The following is a 22,788-nucleotide window of genomic DNA, read 5'->3' on the forward strand; positions in this document are numbered from 1 at the left end:
GCCCTTTTTATTTGTGTTTTGAGACAGTCTAAGTCACTTAGGGCCTTGCCACATTACTGAAGCTGGCCAACTTGCAATCCTGCCTCAGCCTGCCAAGCTGCTGGGATTATAGGCAAGCGCCACCACATCTGGCTCCTTGCTTACATCTTAATCTTTGCTCCTCTGCGTATAACATGACCAAGTCTCTGGCCACTTTTAAGATTTTCTTTTTAATAATTGCATTCAGCAATTTGACAATGACATACCTTGGTATCATTTTATATTTCTTACACTTGGAATTCATTTAATTTCTTTGATCCGTAGGCTTCTGGTTTCATTAAGTCTAGAAGGCTTTTAGCCATTTTTTTCCTGACACATACTTATCTGTGTCCTGCTTCCCTCAGGAACTTTAATCCCTCATCCATGTGGCTGTTTGAAGGTACCCTACACTTGGCTGATGCTTTCTAATTCTTAAAATTATTTTTTTCTCTGTGTGTTTCATTCTGGATGGTTTCCTTGCTGTTTCTTCAAGTTTATTAGTCATTTTTCCAGCAATGTCAAATTTGCCTTTAATCTCATCTGGTATATTTTTCTTCTCAGGTATTTTTTCATCTTTTTAAGTTTCATATTGATATTTCTGTATTATCTATATCTCTGACTTCTTGAACATCATCTGTGTCACCTGTGTCAGTTTTGATACATTATTTACCTCACTACAGGGCATTGTTTTCAAGCTTCTCTGTACACAAAGAATTTACGAATGGACTCAAACAAATATCTATACATCCACATTCACCCAGCATTATTCACAACAAACCAAAATAAGGAAGCAACCCAAATATGACCATCAACAAATGAATGGATGAACAAATTTGGTATGTGTGTGTATTAAATAATATTCTAATATATATATACATGTATATATATTATAATATTATATATTAGAATATTATTTAATCTTAAAAAGGAAGAAAATTATGGTATATGATAAAATGTGAATGAATCTTGAAGACGTTAGGCTAAAAAAAGCTAAGCCAGTCACAAAAGAACTGTATGATTGTTTATATGAAGGTACTTAGAGTAGTTGAATTCACAGAGACAAAAAGTAGAGTGGCAGTTGTCATAGGCTTGGGGTAGGGAAATGAGGAGTTGGTGTTACAATGGTTAATCATAACAGTTAATTGTTTAATGGGCAGAATGTTCCAGTTGAGAAAATGAAAAAAGGGTCTAGAAATGAATTATACTGATGGTTGCAGGAAAATATGCATGCACTTAACGTCCCAGAACTGTACACTTAAGAATGGTTATGATGGGGCTGGGGTTGTGGCTCAGTGGCAGAGCGCTTGCCTAGCACAAGCCTGGGTTCGATCTTCAGCACCACATAAAAATAAATAAATAAAGTTGTAGTCCAACTACAACTAAAAAATATTTTTAAAAAAAGAATGGTTATGATGATAAAATGTTATGTATATTTAACATAATTAAGAAAACACAAGAAAAAGTCACTTCTTTCTGAAAAGTATTTTCAAAAGGAATAGAATGCTAATTTAATAAATATTTTTCTTTCATTACTTTAAAGATGTAACTCCAGGGCTGGGGTTGTGACTCAGTGGTAGAGCACTTGCCTCGAATGTGTGGGGCACTGGGTTCGATCCTCAGCACCACATAAATAAGTAAAACAAAGGTACTGTGTCCATCTACAACTAAAATTTTTTTTGGGGGGGGGGGGGCTGGAGATTGAACCCAGGGCCTTGTGCATGCGAAGCAAGCACTCTACCAACAGAGTATGTCCTCAGCCCCATCTACAACTAAATTTTTTTTTTTTAATTTTTAAGATGTAACTCTTACTTTCTTATGGCCCACAGCTTCTAAGAAAAGTTCTGTGGTAATCTTTATCTGTATTTCTGCTCAAGGTTGGGGGTGTAGCTCAGGGATAGAGTGCTTACCTGGCATGTGTGAGGCCCTGGATTTGATTCCCAGGATGGCAAAAACAAAAACCTCTCTATTTATAATGTTTCTTTTTAACCTCAGATTCCTCAAAAGATTTTCTTTCAGTATCACTGGTTTCCAGAAATTCGATTATGATGAGCCTTGTTTTGCATCTTTAATGTTTCTTCTACTTCATGCTCATTGACTTCTTAGATCTGTGGGTTTATAGTTTTCACTAAACATAGAAGATTTTCAATCATTATTTCTTCTAATAGTTTGCCTGTTGCCCTCCCTTTTACTGGGATTCTACTTACATGTATCTCAGACCACCTGACATCACCCAACAGTTCATTGATGTACTACTATTGTTTCAGTCTTTCCAAACTATGCATCATTTGAAATAGCCACAATTTCTATGTATTCGAGCTCACTAATCTTTTCTTCTACAGTGGTTTATCTGCTATTAACCCATTATGTCCCATCATCCTATACAAAGGACACATATAAAAACTCAAATAGAAAAATTATTTAGTTTTTTGAGGTGTCCTACATACAACAATGATATATAATAGGCTATAATTCCATTCAGTATTTATTTTTTAATTTCAGATACTGCATTCTTAATCTCTAGAAATTGCCTTTGGGTATATTTTTGTATCTTCTATCTATTTTCACATCATGTTCCTCCTGCTTTCCTCTCTTTTAACATTTACAGCACCTTTGTCTGCTAAATCAATCACCAATCTCTTTCTAATCAGTGATTTATTTATCTTGGCTATGAATAATATCTGCTTTCTTCTTTGTAAACATTTTAATTTTTTATTGAAGTAAAATCGACATAACAACAAAACATCTAATTAATCTATTTCAAGTGAACAATACAGTAACATTTAGATCATTCACAACACTGTGCAACCACTACCTATATCTAGTTCCAAAACATTATTACTCCAAAAGGAAATTGCATGCCCATTAGGCAGTTGTTCCCCATTCCTCCTTACCCCTTAGGCCTTGGCAACTACCAATCTGCATTCTATATCTATGGATTATATATTCTGGATATTTCATATAAATGGAATCATTTTGTGTTTGATTTCTTTCATTTAAAATCATTTGCAAGGTTCTTCTACATTGTGGCATGAATCAGTACTTCATTTGCTTTCTATAGCTAAGCAAAATTTTATGGTATGTAGATAAGATAAATATGCCCATTCATCCATTGATGGGTATTTGGGTTGTTTCCATAATTTTTCTATTGAAAATAGTACTACTATGAACATGCATGTATACATTTATTTGAGTACCTGTTTTCAATTGTTTTGTATGTATACCTAAAAGTGGAAAATCTGGGTTACATGACAATTTAGTTTGAGAAACAAACTCTTTTCCACAATAGCTAAACCATTTAATATTCCCACCCACAACATGAGAGTTCCAGTTTCTCCACATCTACACCAAAACTTGATATTGCTGGAGTCTTGATTCTAGCCAAACTAGTCGGCATGAAGTGGTACCTCACTATGGTTTTCATTTTCATTTCTCTGATCATGAATGATTTTGAATATCTCTTATCATTTTCATCTTGGCTACCAGTATATCTTCTTTTGAGAAATATCTATTCAAGTCTTTTGCTTGTTTTTTAGTTGGGGTATCTTTTTGCTGTTGAGTTTTAGTTCTTATATTTAGATCACAGATCCATTTTGAGTTAATTTTTGTATACAGTGTGAGGCAAGGATCCAACTTCATGGTTTTGCATGTGCATTTCCAGTTGTATCAGAATGATTTGTTGGAAAAATTATTCCTTCCCCATTGAATGGTCCTGCAACTATCAAAAATAAATCGCAAACAGATGAATAGGTTTATTTCTGTACCCTCAATGATACTCTATTGGTGTGTGGCTGTGACTGTGTATGCATTTATATTTATATCACTAGTATTACACTGTCTTGATTATTATAACTTTGTAGTAAGTATTTTTTCCTTTTTCAGAATGGTGGAGAGGGGGAGTACTGGGAATTGAACCCAGAGCCTCATGCTTGCTAGGCAAGGACTCTAACACTGAGCTACATTTATAAAACTCTTTTTTTTTTTTTTAATATTGAGACAGGTCTTGCTGGCCTTAAAACTGAGATCCTCCTGCCTCAGCCTCCTGAGTAGGTGGGATTACAGGTATGTGCTACCATGCTTATTTGTAATTTTTGAAACTGGGAAATATGTGTTCTCCAGCTTTCTTCTTCTTTTTCAAGGTTGTTTTAACTACTTGGGCCTTTTGGAATTCATGAATTTGAAGATCAGCTTCTCCATTTTTGCAAAAAAGGTCATTAGAATTTTGATAAAAATTGCAATGCACCTATAACTTGCTTTATACTAAATCTTCAAATCCATGAATACAGTATGTCCTTCCACTTACCTAGATCTCCTTTTAATTTATTTCAACAACATTTTCTACTTTTGAGTGCATGCATATTTCCTAAAGCTTTTGGATGTTACTTATAATGGAACTCTTATTTAATTTCCTTCTTTGATTGTTCATTTCTGGTATACAGAAACACAACTATTTCTTTTGTGTCTATCTTTTACCTACACATTTGCTCAATTTGTTTATTAGCTTTAATGGAGTTTTTTGAGGGTTGCTGTTTTATAGATTCACTAGGGTCATGATAAATTGCTGAGGCTGGCCTTGAGTGCAATCTTCCTGCCTCAGCCTCCTGAGTTTCTGGGATTATAGACCTGTGCCACCAGGCCTGGCTAAGATCTTCCTTTTCTAAATGTAAGTATTTACTGCTATTAATGTCCCTCTGAGCATGTTTTCACTGCATCAAACAAGTAATTTTTTTTAAATTTTTGTCTCCAAGTATTTTCTAATTTCCCCTGTGGTATTTTTACTTTGACCTGTTGTTTAAGAATGCATTTAATTTCTGCATATAGTAATCCTTTGGTATCCTTGAGAGACTGGTTTCAGGACCCCTAAAGGATACCAAAATCTTAGAATGTTCAATTCCCTTATATAAAATGGCAGAGTAAGTGGGTGTGATGGCATACGCCTTTAATCCCAGCAGCTGAGGAGGCTGAGGCAGGAGTATCTTGAGTTCAAAGCCAGCCCTAAGCAACTCAGCAAGACCCTGTCTCTAAATAAAATACAAAAAAAGGGCTGGGGATATGGCTCAGTGGTTAAGTGCCCCTGGGTTCAATACCCAGTACCAAATAAATAAAATGACAAGAGTATTTGTACATAGCCTAGTAAGTCCTTCCATATAATTTGAATCATCTACTTATTACTTATAATATCTAATAAAATACATATTCTATGTAAACAGTTGTTACATTGTATTATTTAAGGAACTAGGGGGGAAAGTCTGTACATGTTCCATACAGATACAATTTTTTCCCTAAATGTTTTCAATCTGCACTTGATTGATTCCACAAATACAGAACATACAAATATGGAGGGCTGACCGAATTTTAAATTTTCTAAATTTTCTAATATTCTTTCCATTCACTGACTTCATTTCTAACTTCATTTCACTGTCATTGGAGAACATACTTTTTATTATTTCAATCTTTTTAAATTTACTGAAATGTGCTTTGTGGCAAATATTTCAAATGTACTTGAGAAAAATGGGTATGTGGCTGTTGCTTGATATTTTTAGAATGTCTGTTAGGCCTAGCTGGTTTGTACTATTGTTTGAATCTTCCCTTTCCTTACTGGTCTTCTATGAAAGTTTATTCATTACTAAACATGAGGCAAACATTTTTATTTTGTATTAAATGACAATAACTGTGAATTTGACATTGTTAGATTCTGAATTGTATTGTATTCCTCTAGGGTTTTGGTGCATAGTTAAGTTACCTGAAATCACTTGGAGTCTTCAGGGCCCGCCGTACAAAGTCTTTCAACCTGGGCTGTGAGAACACTATTTCTAGCCTTATGTAAATTCTAGAAATTATTTTTCTTACTGCTTTGTGTTACTATTTTCTCTAGTGTCAGGTAGGTCCAATCAAGCATCTACAAATCAGACACAGCCAGACTCCAGGAGAACCCTCTGCAGGTTCTCCAGGATGCTCCAGGATGCTCATACACTGGCTTTTTACTGTGTGCTCTCATTGTGCGTACCCCACCACCACCACCACCCACACACACACAGTGCATCTTTTTCACTGGTACTCTGCCCTGCAATTCTTTTCTTCTTCTTCTTCTTCTTCTTCTTCTTTCCTGTCCTGTAATTCTAAGCACACCTTGGCCTTCCCAATTTCTTACTGTTTTCTACTTATCTCGACAAGATTGCTGGGTTCTGTTTTGGTTCCACCTCCTTGCAATGAAGCCAGTAAAATTACCTTTGGGTTCTTCTGTAAGTTGGTCAAATAAAAGGGCTGAACCTCATTAATTTCCTTTCTCTCAGGGATCACAGTCTGGTGCTGCCTGTCAATCAATGTCTAAAAACCACTGTTTACATATTTTATATGTTCTTAAGTTGTTTAAGGTGAAAGGGTATTTTTTATTGCACAGCAAATTGCCCCAACTTAGCCTCTTTATAAAACAGTTGTTGGAGTTTTTTCCAGATAGTTTCTAAGAGCTAGCAATCACAGGGCAGCTAAGCTGGATAGTTCTGGCTCAACGTATCTCATGAGATTGCAGTAAAGGTGTCAATGGGGCAGTAGTCTAGGACTACAAGCTTGACTAGTTGGGAAGAGTTGGCTTCCAAGAAGGCTTGTTTACATGCTGTTGGCTACAGGCCTCAGTTCCTTTAGTTGTTGGCAGGACCCAATTTCTCATGACATAGCTCTTTCCATTGGGCTGTTCACAACATGGCAGCTAACTAATCTCAGAATAAGCAATCAGAGAGAGAGAGAGAGAGAGAGAGAGAGAGAGAGAGAGAGAGAAGAAGGAGGGAAGGGGAGGGGAGGGAGGGAGAGGGAGGGAAGGGGAGGGAGACAGAGAGAGAGCAAGCAAATGAGAGAAGGCAAGAGAGAGAAAAAAGGGAATAGGAGTACAAGAGAAAAAATGCAAAAGCCACAATGTATTTTATAAATAACCTATCCTAAAAAATGATCCATCACTCTGCCATGCTCTTTTGATCACACAGACCAACCCCAGTATAATGTGCCAGGTGATAACACAAGGGTGTAAATATTCTGATGCAGGGATCACTGGAGAACATTCCTGGAAGCTGACTACACATAGGATAAATACAGTTCCTTTTACTGGCAGCATAGGGGAAAGAAAACATACTTTTTAACCTCCTTATGTTTCTATTTTTCTTATCCCCTAACTGCAGATCTTATTTTATGACTATGAGGAAAGATGGACAGACTGTAGAAAGTACTTCTCACCAAGAGTTGAAGAAAAATAGAACTAAGAGTAAGTAGTAGGGCTGGGGTCATAGCTCAGAGGTAGAGCATTTGCCTTGCATGTGTGAACCAATAAGTTGGATTCCCAGCACTGTAGATAGATAGATAGATAGATAAAATAAAGGTCCATCACAATTTAGAAAGAAAGAAAGAGAGAGAGAAAGAGAAAGAAAGAAAGAAAGAAAGAAAGAAAGAAGAAAGAAAGAAAAAGAAATAAGTAGCAGTAATTTTTACAAGAAAGAATAGAGTTCCTCGTACCTACGTCAAGAAACAGGAGGGTACCTGAAGCCAATCTGGGCCCAAGTGGCTCATTCCTCCGAGTATTCAATGACCTCCCTTGAATGTCTGCTCTCTGCCTTCCAAGTCCTTCAGTCTCCAAAAACAGGCAGCAACAGCAACATTAACAGAAAAATTAACAGCAGTAGCAGTAATAACAGGACCAGTGCTAAACATTTTGCCTTTGCTAATTCAATTGCTCATTACAACAAGCATGTGAGAAAGACATTACTCTTAAATTCTAGGTCTTTACTTTCTTGATAATCACAATCTGGCTTTATGCTTCATAGTATAATAACAATTTTATTTTTCCTACATCTGGCTCCCTGTTGCCCTGCAGGGCCCCTCTACTCCTCTGAAACTGAAATTCTGTTTTGTCCTGCCTGTCTTCCCATTTCACTTTGTAGCAGACCTTAAAGTTTCCTCTTGGTTCCCATTTTCCCAGCATCTACTACCAAACTTTGTTAAAAGGAACTATTAGACCACTTAGACCTCTATAAATTCTCGGCTGCTGGGCCCTCCAAATGCTACAACTGCCTAATTATAGACTTCTCCAATCCCTTAGGATCACTGACCTGTCTAGTCTGCCTCACCAGCTAGTCCAAAAAAAGTGGCCCTATTTCAGCCACTCATTTTTTCTTTTTTGAGAGAGAGAGAATTTTTTTTAATATTTATTTTTTAGTTTTTGGCGAACACAACATCTTTGTTTGTATGTGGTGCTGAGGATCGAACCTGGGCTGCACGCATGCCAGGTGAGCGCGCTACCGCTTGAGCCACATCCCCAGCCCCTTAGCCACTCATTTTAAAATATTATTTTATAGCACATGTGCTTTCTTACTTTGCATTTGCTGCAACTTAATATTAAAATGAGTTCCCTTTCCCTAGGGACTCAAAGAAAAGCCAAAATATACCAAACCTCCATCTACTATAGTACCCTGGAAACTAATAGATTTCCATTAGTTATCTGTTGAATAATGAACTAAAAAAGGGAAGTAATAATTATAAATAATAGCTCAAAAAATTCTCAAAGAATATAACCCAAAGAATATAATTTTCAAATGAAAAGAAGATAGTGGATACCTACAAGCAATTCACAAAAAAACAAAGCAAAAAACAAACATACACAAATCTCAGAAATGCAAACTAAAATACCATTTTTTGTCAGATATTGGCAAAGACTGAAACATCATAGTAAGTAAATTTTTATTTTTGGTATTTGTGCATCAAGTAACTTTAAAATTCATAGACCCAGGGTTGGGGTTGTAGCTCAGTGGTAGAGCACTTGTCTAGCATGTGTTAGGTACCGGGTTTAGTTCTCAACACCATGTAAAAATAAATGAATAAAATAAAAGATCCATCGACAACTATAAAAATATTTTTTATAGTTTTTTTATTTATAAGTGATGCTGAGGATGGAACCCAGTGCCTCACACATGCCAAGGAAGTACTCTACCACTGAGCCACAATTCCAGTCCCCTAAAAAATATTTTAAAAAATTCTTAGACTCCTTTGTACAGTATTTCATTTTAGAATTACTTATAATAACTGGGGAAAAAAAAGATGTATATTTACAATCTTCACTGTGTTTCCTCTTGGAAACATAAAAATCTGTCCAACAATGAGGGCTTGGTTAAACAAATTTTAGTATTTCCAAACAAAAGATATTAGTAAATCACTTCTGAATATTATATATTATATAATACCAGTTTTTAAATATAACATAGTCACACAAAAACATAACTGCATAGAAAAGAATATCTAGAGGTATACATTCCAAAATGTTAGCAGTCATTCTCTCTGTAAAAGTGGAGTGTGTGTATGTGTGTGTGTGTGTGTGTGTGTTTTGATTTGTTTGTGGCTTTTTGCTTACCTAGATCACCTAATTTTTCTATGGTAATCATGGGTTACACACAGATAATAACACATATTCTTTTAAAAAAGCAAAATGAAGATCACAATTTAAAGGTTAAAAAAAACATTATGACACAGTGTAAAACACCCCAATATTCCATAATGTCAAGCAGAGTTAATATCAAACAAAATATCAGATAATCCAGTATCTTAGTATAATCCAGAATCTGTAAGGACAAGAAAAGCGTGTAGTTATTCAAGCATTTTAAGAAAACAAAAAGAGCTCCCTAATTTTTTAATTCTAAAAATTTAGAATCAATCCTAGAGAGAGTGTTGAAAATCTCATAATAAAAAGCAAAATTATTTCAAGTTTAAGATCAGCTTAAATCTTCTTGCCACCTCTTTTTACTTTTACTTGTGAATCTTACTTTCCATGAGAAAGTAATCACCATGAAAATAAAAGATAAAAACCATTCATAAATTTAGGAATTCAAATTTAGGTGTGGCTAAAGATAAAATCTTTACAATAGCTTCTACTATTCTCAATTATGTTAACTCTTTCCCTCAGACTTGAAACATTTGGAGGGATGAAACTTAGTAACAAGAATGGGATCTTAATTGACTCTAGCAATGCTTGTCTTTTGCAAGCTTAGTACTGTGTATAGTTTCTAGCCAAAGCCCAGGAAATTGCTTGTGGCCATGCTAAACGTTGCCTAGGAATTGTGTACAATGCCCAATTCAACATGAACTGCAATGTAAAAAGTTAGTAAATCCTCAGTACTAACCCACAAACTATAATTTCTACTAAACTTGGCTGGCATAAAGTGAATGATCATTTCTACCTATCTATACAAGAACATGAAACAAATTATTCTAATTATACCCATATAATAAATAGCAGGCATCCACAGAAAGTCATTTAATGACAACTTCTCACCTACAACACCGTGTGGAATACAAGTATCACAAAGCATCACTGATGCTTCCAATGGAATTTGATAGCAGATGCCAGGGTATAGGAAGTACCAAGTACAGTAACAATAAAAATAACAATAACATCTATTTAAGCCTCTATTAGAAATGTCTTTGATGAAAGCAATTTTGTTGCACAAGAAAAATTTCTGTTATAGGAGAAAAAACAATTTTTTTTTTTGCACCAGGTACAGTGGCACATGCCTTTAATCCCTGCAACTTGGGAGGCTGAGGCAGGAAGATTGCAAGTTCAAAGCCAGCCTCAGCAATTTAGCAAGGCCCTAAGCAACTTAGTGAGAACCTGTCTCAAAATAAAAAATAAAAAGGGTTGGGGATATAGCTCAGTGGTAAAGCACCTTGGGTCAATTCCCACTACCAAAGGGGGAAAACAAAACAACTTTGCATAAAGGAGATCTTATGTTAATGACATTTGTATAATGAAAGCATCATAAAATACAAAAATTTTAGACCACACAATTATGCAGTTATTACTGAAAAGAACAGAGATCTCTTTCCCTTTATGATAACCCTAGCACCATTCATCCACTCATCCAACAAATATTTGAAAACCATTTACACCATTCTAGGACCAGCGAATATAAGAGTAAACATACAAAATCACTGTCTTCATAGAGTATACTATCTAGCAAGGGAGACAGTTATTAAACAACTACAGTAATCCCTCCATATCCAAGGGAATTGATTCCAGAATGCCCTTCAGATACCAGAATCTGTGAATGCTCAAGCCCCTTGTATAAAAATGTCATAATATTTGCATATGACCAATGCACATTCTCCTGTATATGTTAAATCACTCTAGATTACTTAAAATACCTTAACACAATGTAAATACTATATACATAGTTGTTATACTCTATTGTTTAGGAAACAATGACAAAAAAAGAGTCAATAGATGCAAATTTTTTCCAAATATTTTCAACCTGTGTTAGTTAAATCCACAAATATAATACCCATGAGTGTGAAGGGACAACTGAAATTTCATATTTGACTATAACTGCAAATGTCAAAATGCCATTAAATAAAAGGGCAAAGTTCTAAGAGAGCATATTCTAGGCCTGGAGTCGAGTAAGCCAAATATAGGGGAGGAAAAGAGAGGTACAGAAAGAAGAAATCTGTGCAAAGTCCCTGAAGGCAGAATGACCTTACCCAATGTCGGAACTAAAACAATCAAGTATAACTGAAGCGGGTAGATTATTTCTCAGACATATGTCAAATCTGAGATATGTAAAGACATACAATTTAAGTGAGCAAGTTCATAACTATTACAAGTGTCTGGAGCTTAGAAACAAGGCCTAGAGTGGGTACAAACTTAGAAGTCACTGGCTTGGAGATGGTATTTGATGTACAAGAACCATAAATTTCTTAGGCAAGGTGAGTGAGACTTCAGGGTGGGGAGGGCAGTCAGGATTACACAGAAAAACAATTTACTTCTCTGTTGATTTGGAAACAAAAAAAAATTAAAGTATTTTGTAACATAGTTATGACACAATGTTTTGTTTGTTCAGAAAAGGTAAAAATTAAATGTATAAAATTATTGAGAAAATGCCAAAACCTAAGAAAAATACTTCTTTCAGTTAGTTTAAGGTATTATATGCTGCTATTTATTTAGCAGAACACTTCCTTCTAGTTTTTTCAATGCCCTAGAAAATGAACCTTTTTTTTACACACTGATACAACTAATTTATACAATTTGTCTCTAGAAATGTTGAGTCTGCAGAACTGCCAGATACTGAAGGTGTATCAGAAGTATTCTTAACACACCAAGTCCTGGAGAGTGTAACATCAAGAACAGACAAACTTTCACTCCATACACTCAGAAGTTATCAATTTTCAGGACTATAACTATTTTCCTTAAAAAACCTGCCCTATACTATCTCCAATGATGATTATACACTATGTAAAAGTTTGACAAAGCAGTGGTCAAGTTATGGCTGTAGAAGAGCTGAGTTAAAATGTTCCATAATTTATGTCCAAAGCATCATGTAAGTATGAAATGCCTTAACACAAACTCACCTGATTTATTTGAAGCATGTTAAGACAATAATGATCAAACTGCTGTATCCCTCACGGCTCCAAAAACTGGAAAATGAAAATGAAGAAATAAAGTTCAACTTAGTTGATAACCTCAACGACTAGTATTTTAAATACATGATCAGAATCAAATATAAAATGCAGTTGATCCAGATCAGCATAGTGCTTTCTATGATAATGAAATGTTCTATACTTGTGCTGTCCAATTAGGTAGCCATTAGCCACATGGCTAATGGGCACTGAAATATGACTGATTTGACTGTTGTAGCTGAGAAAGTAAACATTTAACATTTCTGAATGTTAATTTGAATTTAAATAGACACATGTGGCTTATGGATATCACTCAGATCTAGATTGATAAACAAAGTCTCTAATGGTTCTAGACAATCCCCACAAAAAGAAAACTGTTAACAAGCCCAAAAAGTCTCACTGCTATTTAATGTATATTCTCTTCACTCCAGTCAGGTTTTAAATAGCTTTGTTCCCATCTTCAATGATAACTTATGATAAATTAATACTAAAGATGCAACATACACAAGTATTCTTGTATTTTACAGAATACACAATATGATTACCATGCTACATATTTTATGTTTTTCCCTTATTATCGATATGAAAATGGTATTCACATTAAAATGTCATATAATCTAGACGTGTGCCTTTTTACATAATAATTCATTGAATAATTTCTCTTTTATTCTGTTATTGCTGATAAAAGGATTCACTCCAAAATAAAAGTTTTCCACACAATGCAAAAAAAAAAAAAAAAAAACACTAGACATGTGGTGCACACCTGTAATCCCAGTTACTCAGGAGGCTGAAGCAGGAAAACCACAAGGCCAGCCTGGTACCTCAGCAAGACCCTGTGTCAAAATAAAAAAGGGCTGAAGGTGTAGTAAAGTGAGCACTAGCCTAGCATTCATGAGGTGCTGGGTTCAATCCCCAGCGCTATAAAAAATAATTAAAAAATAAAAATTTTACATAAAATTTCCTAGAAAATCAATCACATCACAATCATTGTCCCATTGCTACATTTGGGTTTGTTTCTTCTGGACCTAATAACCACCCATGGCTGTTATTTCTTTCCATGTGGTACATCTCTTTTTATTTAAAGATATATGCTAAAGAAGGGAAGGAAAACCCAAATTTATAAACAAACAAACCATGAGCTCTCATAAAGGAAAAGGTTAACATAAAATATAAATTTTGTTACAGGCACTTTCCCTTCCAAAATTATCAAGCAACAACACAGGAAAATAAAAAGGACTAAATCCCATCATTTGGGTAGAAATTTTATGCTTTAAAATTTTAATATTGAACTTTCCCTCAGAAGCAAAGGTTCTATAGATATACATGCACAGAAGGAAACACTCATGTATCTAGTTACCATTTTTTCAAGAAGATAAATTGGGCTAGGAATGATGGCACAAGCTTATAATCCTAGTGACTTGGAAGGTTGAGGCAAGGGGATCACAAATTCAAGGCCAGCCTTAGCAACTTAGTCACACCCTGTTTCAAAAAAAACTAGGGATGTAGCTGAGTAGTAAAGCTTATCTGGGTTCAATCTACAATACCTACCCCCCCGCAAAATAAAAAAATATATATATGACAACCCTGCTATCTTTAAAAGTCAAGAGGTGAACCTAGGCAGGACTCTCTGGAAATTTTTCTGGGATTCCTAGTAAAACTGGAGTGCAGTACTCTCTTGAAAATATTCCCGGGCTGGGGATGTGGCTCAAGCGGTAGTGCGCTCGCCTGGCATGCGTGCGGCCCGGGTTCGATCCTCAGCACCACATACCAACAAAGATGTTGTGTCCACCGAGAACTAAAAAAATAAATATTAAAAATTCTCTCTCTCTCTCTCTCTCTCTCTCTCTCTCTCTCTCTCTCTCTCTCTCTCTCCTCTCTCACTCTCTTTAAAAAAAAAAATATTCCCTTTCCCTTTTCCTATCCCTTCAATAAACTCATTGCTGCTATTCTGAGCAACAAGTCTGAAATCTTTCTGACTTGATTGCAAGAACTAGGGTTTGAAATGGGGCAGAATCATTGCATTGTCTCAGTTTCTTGGAAGGCCCCATTTAATCCATTTAATGCTTGTATTAAAAATATGCCAACAATTCAAGTGCAGTGTCGCACGCCTATAATCCCACCAGCTCGAGAGGCTGCAGGAGGAGGAATTCAAAGCCAACCTCAGCAAAAAGTGAGGTGCTAAGCAACTCAGTGAGACCCTGTATTTAAATAAAATACAAAACAGGGCTGGGGATGTAGCACAGTGGTTGAATGCCCTTGAATGCAACCCCCAGTACCCCTCCACCAAAAAAAGTGCCATCAAACTATAAAAAAAAAAGAACGATGACAAACCAAAGTCAATTAAAATCAACTCTGAAAACATTTAATGTTTCTTACAATAGCATCCTCAGCATCTGTATTATTTCTTTTCTTTCACATTTTCCAAGGGATTGGGATGCTACAGAAAAAGTACAAGATTTAAATTTGAGTGAATTGGAGTTTTAGTATAAATTCTTCAGGAGATTACCTCCTTCTTGATTAAATTATTTTATGTATCTTTGAGTCTTTTTTTTTTTAAGTCTTTATAAAACAAATTGAAGTCTTTGTGATAGGAGGCTTTTAACAAATAGAACAGAAATAATGAGATACCACTTCTAAGATTAGGTTATAAAAAGACTGATGTCGCCTTCTCTTAATCTCTCACTTGTTTGCTCTGAGAGAAGCCAGATGCAATACTGTGAGCTGCCCTTAGGAAAGGCCCACATGGCAAATAACTGAGAGAAGACTGGCCAACAGCCAGCAAAAATTGAGGTCTTCCGACGAACAGTCCCAAGAGCCAGCAACTGAATCCTGCCAAGAGTTTGAAAGTAGGTCTTCCACCAGTCAAGCTTCCAGATGCAACTGCAGCTCCAAATGCAACCTTGACTGCACCCCCTAAGTGACATTAAGCCACAGGCACCTAACTTGCACCCAGATTTCTAACCCACAGAAGCTATGAGAAAATAAATGTTTATTCAATGTTTTAAGTCATATTAACTTTAAGGTAATTTATTATGCAACAATAAATTGGGGCTGGGGATGTGGCTCAAGTGGTAGTGCGCTCGCCTGGCATGCGTGCGGCCCGGGTTCGATCCTCAGCACCACATACAAACAAAGATGTTGTGTCCGCCGAGAACTAAAAAATAAATATTAAAAATTCTCTCTCTCTCTCTCCCCTCTCTCACTCTCTCTTTAAAAAAATAAATAAATAAATAAATAAATAAATAAGACAATCCAGGTAACTCTAAAATTCAATACTCCTACGGTGCTTTAGGTATTACTTAACCTAAAATAATTTCTGTTCAACATGAGCAAATAAGTAACATTAAAATTCGAATGTGCTAAATTATAAAATTTAATCATTTATATTTTTAAATCAAAAGTTGAGATCACTAAAAAGTGTTGCATAAGGGTTGGGGATGTAGCTTAGAGGTAGCCAGCACACTCAAGGCCCTGGGTTCAATCTCTAGTACCACCAAAAAAAAAAAAAAAAAGTGTGACAGTAGTCAAATGGTATTAAAACACACTTTCTATGATTAAAAGTATAAAACAAAACCAAGTATTTAATTAAAAATAATTCATTTGACCTATTAAAACAAGTATATTTTATAATTTTTATTAAAATTATAATTTTATATTATAATTTTTCTTTTTGACCTATTTATGAAGTATAAATAAAATTTCCAATATTCCATTATAAAATAATAATAATAATAATTCAGTTGGCTGGGCATAGTGACACACATCTGTAATCCCAGCAGCTCAGGAGGCTGAGACAGGAAGATCTTGAGTTCAAAGCCACCCTCAGAAAAAGAGAAGCATTAAGCAATTCAGTGAGATTCTGTCTCTAAATGTTCAAGTACCCCGAGTTCAATCCTCAGTACCCCAACTCCCCCCAAAAAAATTTCATTTGGAACATAAAAATGTAAATAGACCAATAAAATCACTAAGTATCTTCTAAAATTTAACATTATTTATTAAGCACTCACCAACTATGAGAAACACCATTTTGTTTTTATCTAATATAAGCCTCTAAAAATACTTATCTACAAATCTGTATGTATTTCTTCATCATTAGAGTTTGGTAAGTGATTCCAAGAAGTAGCCACAGTAAGATATTGGGGTGGATTTCTTAAAGTTCTAATTTTCTGATGCACAAATAGTACTTTTAGAAGTAACAAAAATAAAATCATCTATTCACTTAAAATCCACTGTAAAATTTCAAATACTCTGTAAGCTTTCTTTAAATGACTTAAAATAAGGAGCTATATAAAACAGATGAAGAGAAGGACGTGGTGGTGAATCCCTGTTAATTCCAGCTGCTAGGGAAGCATAAGCAGGAGGATAGTAAACTCAAGCCCAGCCTCAGCAACTTTGCAAGGCCCTAAGAAAATTAGCAAGATCCTGTTTCAAAATTTTAAAAATAAATAAAAAGGACTGGGAATATAGCTAGTAAAGTGCCCCTGGGTTCAATCTCTGGTAATAATAATAATAATAATAATAATAATAATAATAATAATAAATTCAAATAAATGAAACTAATATTACTACTCTGAGGTAACTAGACATTATTCTAAAATTATTCTTTTTCATCAAGCAAGTTATACTAGATTTACATTAGTATAAAACCTGTACTTCACCACACCTATAATCGCAGCAACTCAGGAGGCTAAGGGCAGAGGACCCTAAGTTCAAGGTCAGCCTCAGCAATTTAACCAGACCCTGTCTCAAAAAAAAAAAAAAAAAAATTTAAAAATAAGAAAGAAAAATAATTTGTAATTCACAACTATACTACAGACAATTGAGAATGCCCATAATAGCACATGTCTTTAAGATTTCACTTCTTCTTTAAAGACATGCCTGGTCTATAGTCCTGTATTTTAAATTTTTTTTAAAAAATCAAGACATGTCAAAAAATATCAAGAGATCTCAATAAAATGTGGAGCATCTTATACTGCCTATGATTTCATAATGCAACTCTCCTTTCTTTGTCAAAAAAAAAATTTCAGATACAGTTCAATCCAACTAAAAGTACTTTCTGAGAAACCTATTCACATACCTCAAAAAACCTTACAGTGATAGCCAGTCAAGCACATTAGTACATGCAGTTCCAGATTTCAAGCTACCAAAAGAACACAAGTGGAGAGAGTACTACAAACTAGGGAAGACTTGCTATTCAAGAAGAATTAAAGGTGCAACCTGTATCTGCCGATGTAACACACCCCTTTAAAAATGAACTGTATTTTGCCAGGCGAGGTGGTGCACATCTGCAATCCCAGAGGCTTGAAAGGCTGAGGCAGGAGGATCTCAAGTTCAAAGCTAACCTCAGCAACTTATCAAGGCCATGAGCAAGTCAGCAAGACCCAGGGTCTAATAAAATATAAAAAGGGCTGGAGATGTGACTTGGTGGTTAATTGCCCCTGAGTTCAATCCCTGGTACAAAAAAAAAAAAAAAAAAAATAACAAACTATATTTTGCCCATCTAATGAATTAAAATCTATACAAAATTAAATTTATAGCATCCTCAATAAATACCACTTTATAAAATGATATTGTGATTAATATCCATAAACATTTTATATCAGCACCCATCCTACATCTGGCAGGCAGTTCTCATTTAAACATTCTATTTGACAATATGAAAAATAAAAGCATTTTCTATCCTGATTCTTAGATTATTAACTATGGCCCAACTAAATATCAATTCAAAGCTTATTTTAAAAATCCATGGGTTCATTAAAAAGCTGTTTAAAAATGTTTTTTAGTTGGGTACAGTGGTACACACCTGTCATAACACCTACAGGGGAGACTAAGGAAAGAAAATCACAAGTTCAAGGCCAGCCTGGGCAACAAGTGAGACCATGTCTCAAAAATAAATTTAAATTTTAAAAGTGTTGGAGATGTATCCCAACAGTAGAGCACTTGCTTAACAAGTACAAAGCCCTGAGTTCAATCCCCAGCAGTGCCCTAAAAAATGTTTTTAATTTTAGCTTTTTAAAGCAGGTACCTAAAACAAACTTAAGGAAAATAAAACAGCATAAATTTAAATATCTATTACACTATGGGGGATACCAGGATACCAGCTATGTCCCCCTCTCCCTCCTGGGAGACATCTATGTTACCCTTTATTAAAATAAACCCTGTTGGGCTGGGGTTGTGGCTTAGCTGTAGAACGCTCACCTAGCATGTGTGAGGCACTGGGTTGGATCCTCATTACCACATAAAAATAAATAAATAAAAATAAAGGCATTGTGTCCACCTACAACTAAAAAAAATCTAAAAAAATAAAAACTAGTTCAGACAGGTTCCAAGTTTTCTTCTATTCACCATACAATAAATTATAAAAGACCTGCCTTCTTAAGATTTTTCCTACACCAAAGTCAAGGGTTTATCCTAAACAAGGCAGCCTACGAAACTCAAAATCAAACAATAACTAGGTGTGGTGGCACATGCCTATAATTCGAGCAAGGAGCTGAGGCAGGAAGATTACAAGTTGGAGGCCACCCTGGGCAAGTTTGCAGGATGCTATCTCAAAATTTAGGAGAGAGAAAGAACACAAACTGAGGTGATCCTCAAAAGGAGTACAAAAAAAAGATGACCAGGTGATATGGGCCTGTAATTCCAGCCACTATGGAGGCTGAGGAAGGAGAATCACAAGTTTGAGCTCAGCAACTTATCAAGACTATCTCAAAAAGTTTAAAAAAGGACTGGGAATCTAGCTCAGTAGTTTGAGCTCAGCAACTTATCAAGACTATCTCAAAAAGTTTAAAAAAGGACTGGGAATCTAGCTCAGTACAGTGTTCCTCAGTGCAATTCCCACCACTGCAAAGTACAAAAGAAAAAGAGAGAAAAATGGGAGGAAAGAGGTTAAGTATAAAGAGGGAAAAAAACACACCTTGGCCAACTACATGGTCTAGAACCTAAACAGAAAAAGGTCTCAACCTCACTTTCACTGTTGTATATTTAAAACTTTAATTGCTATCTTAGATGTTTTTTATATTCTTTGTTGAAAAGCAGACCAAGCCATTCTTTCTTAGAACTTCATTCCAGACAAGACAAAACATAAAATTCTTATGGCTTTCCAGAAATATTTGGGAACAAAAAGCCATAACATATGTACTATACCCAGAAAGAAATATTGTGTGTGTGTGTGTGTGTGTGTGTGTGAGAGAGAGAGAGAGAGAGAGAGAGAGAGAGAGAGAGAGAGAGAAATAGAAAATGGTAAATAGGTGAAATGGTAACAGGTGAATCTGGGTAAAGGTTACAAAGATGCTCTCTGTAATATTCTATTCTTGCAACTTTTCTGTATACTTCCAATTATTTCCAAACAAGTTAAAATTTAAAACTTACATGACATACCATTTGAAACTAACAACATATACTTGGATTATACAGCAACATTTTTACAAATACAAAACACTGTTTAAAAAAAAATGAAGTGATGTGTGAGGAAGTATGCACCATATCCTACAAAGAAATCTTCACTTAGAAGTAGATTTCATATTACACTGCCATGTATTGAAATGTGGCAATGGTGACTAGAACTGAAACCATGGGTGGGGGGAATAAAAAAGTGCACACACACCACAGAGATGAACATTACTGCTTCATAAATAGAGGCCTGCTGCAAAATGCAGCAAATCTAAAATTCAAGTGATATGTGATATCTCTAGTTTGCAGTAAAATATCTACAAACCGAACAATGAACAACTTGCCACAATACAAGACTATCCAGAAGCAGAATAAGTCTTGGTTTTGATGGTTTTACTAAGGTTTTTCCACTGCAGCTCAAATCGCAACAGTATATTCCAATCATTTCAGGAAAGCAAGGATAGGGAAGAAGTAAACCTACCAAAGAAATGTTGCAATCTTGACTCCTACAAGGTAACTATCATCCTGACTATCCATAACAATTTTGATTTCAAATGTTCATCATGCTTTTTCCTAAAACATAGGATACACCAAAACCCAAGTAACGCTCAGCCAAAGTTCAGCTGAGCACTGTGAAATCAAACCTTAAACAATAAAGATTTTCAGTGCGTGAAATACATTTAAAGGATTATTTCTATCTTTCTGCAGGATCCACCCATTTTAAATTCTTCAGTAAATTCCCGGGTCTAACCCTAATTGGATGGTCCCCACACCACCCTAGCATTCTCACTTAACCTTTTGGGAGGTGAGACAGAAAAAAATGTAGGGCAAATACGGACCCCTTCCAAAGAAAATTATTCACAATGCAAAATTCTACACATAATTCCAGGGACTTCCAGAACCCCACAGCCATTATCTCAACCCCCTCACTAAGAATCCCAGCTTTGCTATCTCTTCAATTGACTCTGCGGGTACCCCCCCCCCAACACACACACACAAACACACAATCCCCAGCTCGCCCCAGGAGGGACTGGAGTCCCTACACTCACATAGTGGATTCTGTAACCGAGCTTTGTCTATCGCCCAACTCCCTTTGCCCCGGCAAGGTCACTACTGCCAACTACCCCTTTAAGCCTAGCCACCACGGTTATAGTTCCTAAGAGCCACCGCAGAACTTGCCCGTCATAGGATATATTTTGTCCCCTCGGCCCCACCTACCTTCCCCATTTCGGGGAGTTACGTCTTTGCCACTTGCCCATTACACAGAAATAGCCACCGCCGCCGCCACAACCCCCCAACCCGGCGCACCCCGGCCCCACCGCTCCGCCCCCAGCGCCCCGGGCCCATTCCCCGCAGACCCTCCGGAGCTTCCCCGCACCGCCCGCACCGCCCGCACCGCCCGCACCGCCCGCACCGCCCTTCCCTGCCCTCCTTCTCTCCCGCACCACCGATTCTCGCCATCCTCCTTTCTGCAGTGCCCACCCGGCCCCCAAGACCCCCGGCTTCCTGCGCCCCCCGCCAGGTCCCCCCACCTCGGCACCCCCACTGGGGCCGGCCTCCCAGCTGTCCTCCCAGCTCCTCCCCTCAGGACACCTGTGTCGTCCCACCCCCTCCACACACGCCCCCCCAAACATTCGCCCCCTCCCCGGCAGCCCTGCCCCCCCCACCCACGTCCCCTCCCCCTCCAGCCCCGGGAGCCCGAGGAGGGAGGGATGGCGCCGGGGAGGGGAGGGGAGGGGAGGCCGCGAAGGGGGCCGTTCGGCTCGGGGTTCGCCGCGCCGCGGACCTGCAGGGCTCCCCAGCGCCCTCTGCCTCCTCCGCCAGCGGGGCGGAAGTCGGGGCCTCCAGGGCGCCCCCAACGAGGGTATTTACCTTCTTGCCAGGGACACTTTGCAGACGGCTCCAACATTGGCAAACACTACAGAGAACTGACCCCGCTCGGCCGCCGCCGCCGCCGCCGCCGGCTTCCACCCTAAGGGCTCCCCGCCCCCCGCCTCTGCCTGCCTCCCCTGCGCTCCCGCCGCGCCCTCCCGGGCTCGCGCCGCGCGCCCCCGCCTGCGCAGCCGCTCCCGCGCCCCAGCACGCCAGGCCCGCGCGCGCGCCCGCTCCAGCCCTACCTCCACTCAGCTCCCGCCCGAGCGCCCGCGGCCGAGCGCGGCCATTGTTCGCGGTGCCGCTCCCGCCCCCTGGCGGCCGCCCGGCCCCCCGCAGCAGCGGGCGCTGCCGTGCTGGCGCCGGGGGGGGCAGGACCTCGAGGCGAGGGTCGTTCCTGTGGACTAGTGCGTGGGCAGCGCGCCCTAGCCGCGGTCTCCTAGTCCTCAGGACGGCTCCCTGCCCTCTCGGCCGCAAAGGATGGGACCAGGGCAGACCTGTACACACCTGCACCCGGCAACTTCCTCCCCCACCCAGTAGACCTTTTGGCTCTTTCTAGACCGTGGCCTGGGCCCCGATTCCCTGCTCCTACCTTCCCCGGGACTCTAGGACTACCCCCTCTGCAGCTCCGGAGACGCGTGACCATCCCGCGTCTGCTCCGGCCGCCGCTGTGCGACGCACGGTTTAGCGGATCCTGCACCTTTCCAGACTGGGGGAGGGAGGCAGCAGGGAGGAGGCCGGTTCACTGTCTGGCCCGGAAAACAGTGGAGATCCCTAATCACCTACCCTCCCACATCAGCGTGGCCAAGCATCCTCCTGGACCAACAAAATATCTTATGTGGTCACTCGAAGAAGAAATCTTTGGGTACAAAAATGAGGATCATCTTAAAACAGTGCCCCAGATCCTTGATTTTTGAGGCAAGGGTGCCAGAAAATTCGAATTACTTCTTGGTTTGTCCTGGTTTTGAAGTGGGTTACTTATGGCCAGGTAACTTCAACCCAGTTAAGCCCAATGAAACGTAACACTTTATTTAGTAAATGACACCAAAAATAATCTGACCAAAAAAAAAAAAAAAACTAGAAATAGAA

The 22,788-nt window shown here is 38.0% G+C and overlaps 1 protein-coding gene across 22 annotated transcripts in view; it reads right to left on the reverse strand.

Moving 5' to 3' along the window:
- Positions 1–21,962, reverse strand: part of STAU2 (staufen double-stranded RNA binding protein 2) — a 333,473-nt gene extending 311,511 nt beyond the window's left edge. For 3 of the 22 annotated variants that reach the window (XR_014018766.1, XM_081266107.1, XM_081266087.1), the window contains exons 1-4: positions 21,700–21,872; positions 13,202–13,271; positions 12,391–12,456; positions 7,516–7,630 (exon numbers count right to left, since the gene is read on the reverse strand). Coding sequence is in view for 12 of the 22 variants with exons in the window: in XM_081266107.1 (XP_081122233.1) it covers positions 7,516–7,630; positions 12,391–12,408 (133 nt within the window). In the remaining 10 variants the exon portion in view is untranslated. The other 19 variants (XM_081266093.1, XM_081266099.1, XM_081266088.1 and 16 more) reach the window with 15 other exon arrangements.
- Positions 21,963–22,788: the final 826 nt, after the last annotated feature.

This window comes from Spermophilus citellus (assembly GCF_964194105.1).
Source record: "Spermophilus citellus genome assembly, chromosome: 14".
NCBI lineage: Eukaryota > Metazoa > Chordata > Mammalia > Rodentia > Sciuridae > Spermophilus > Spermophilus citellus.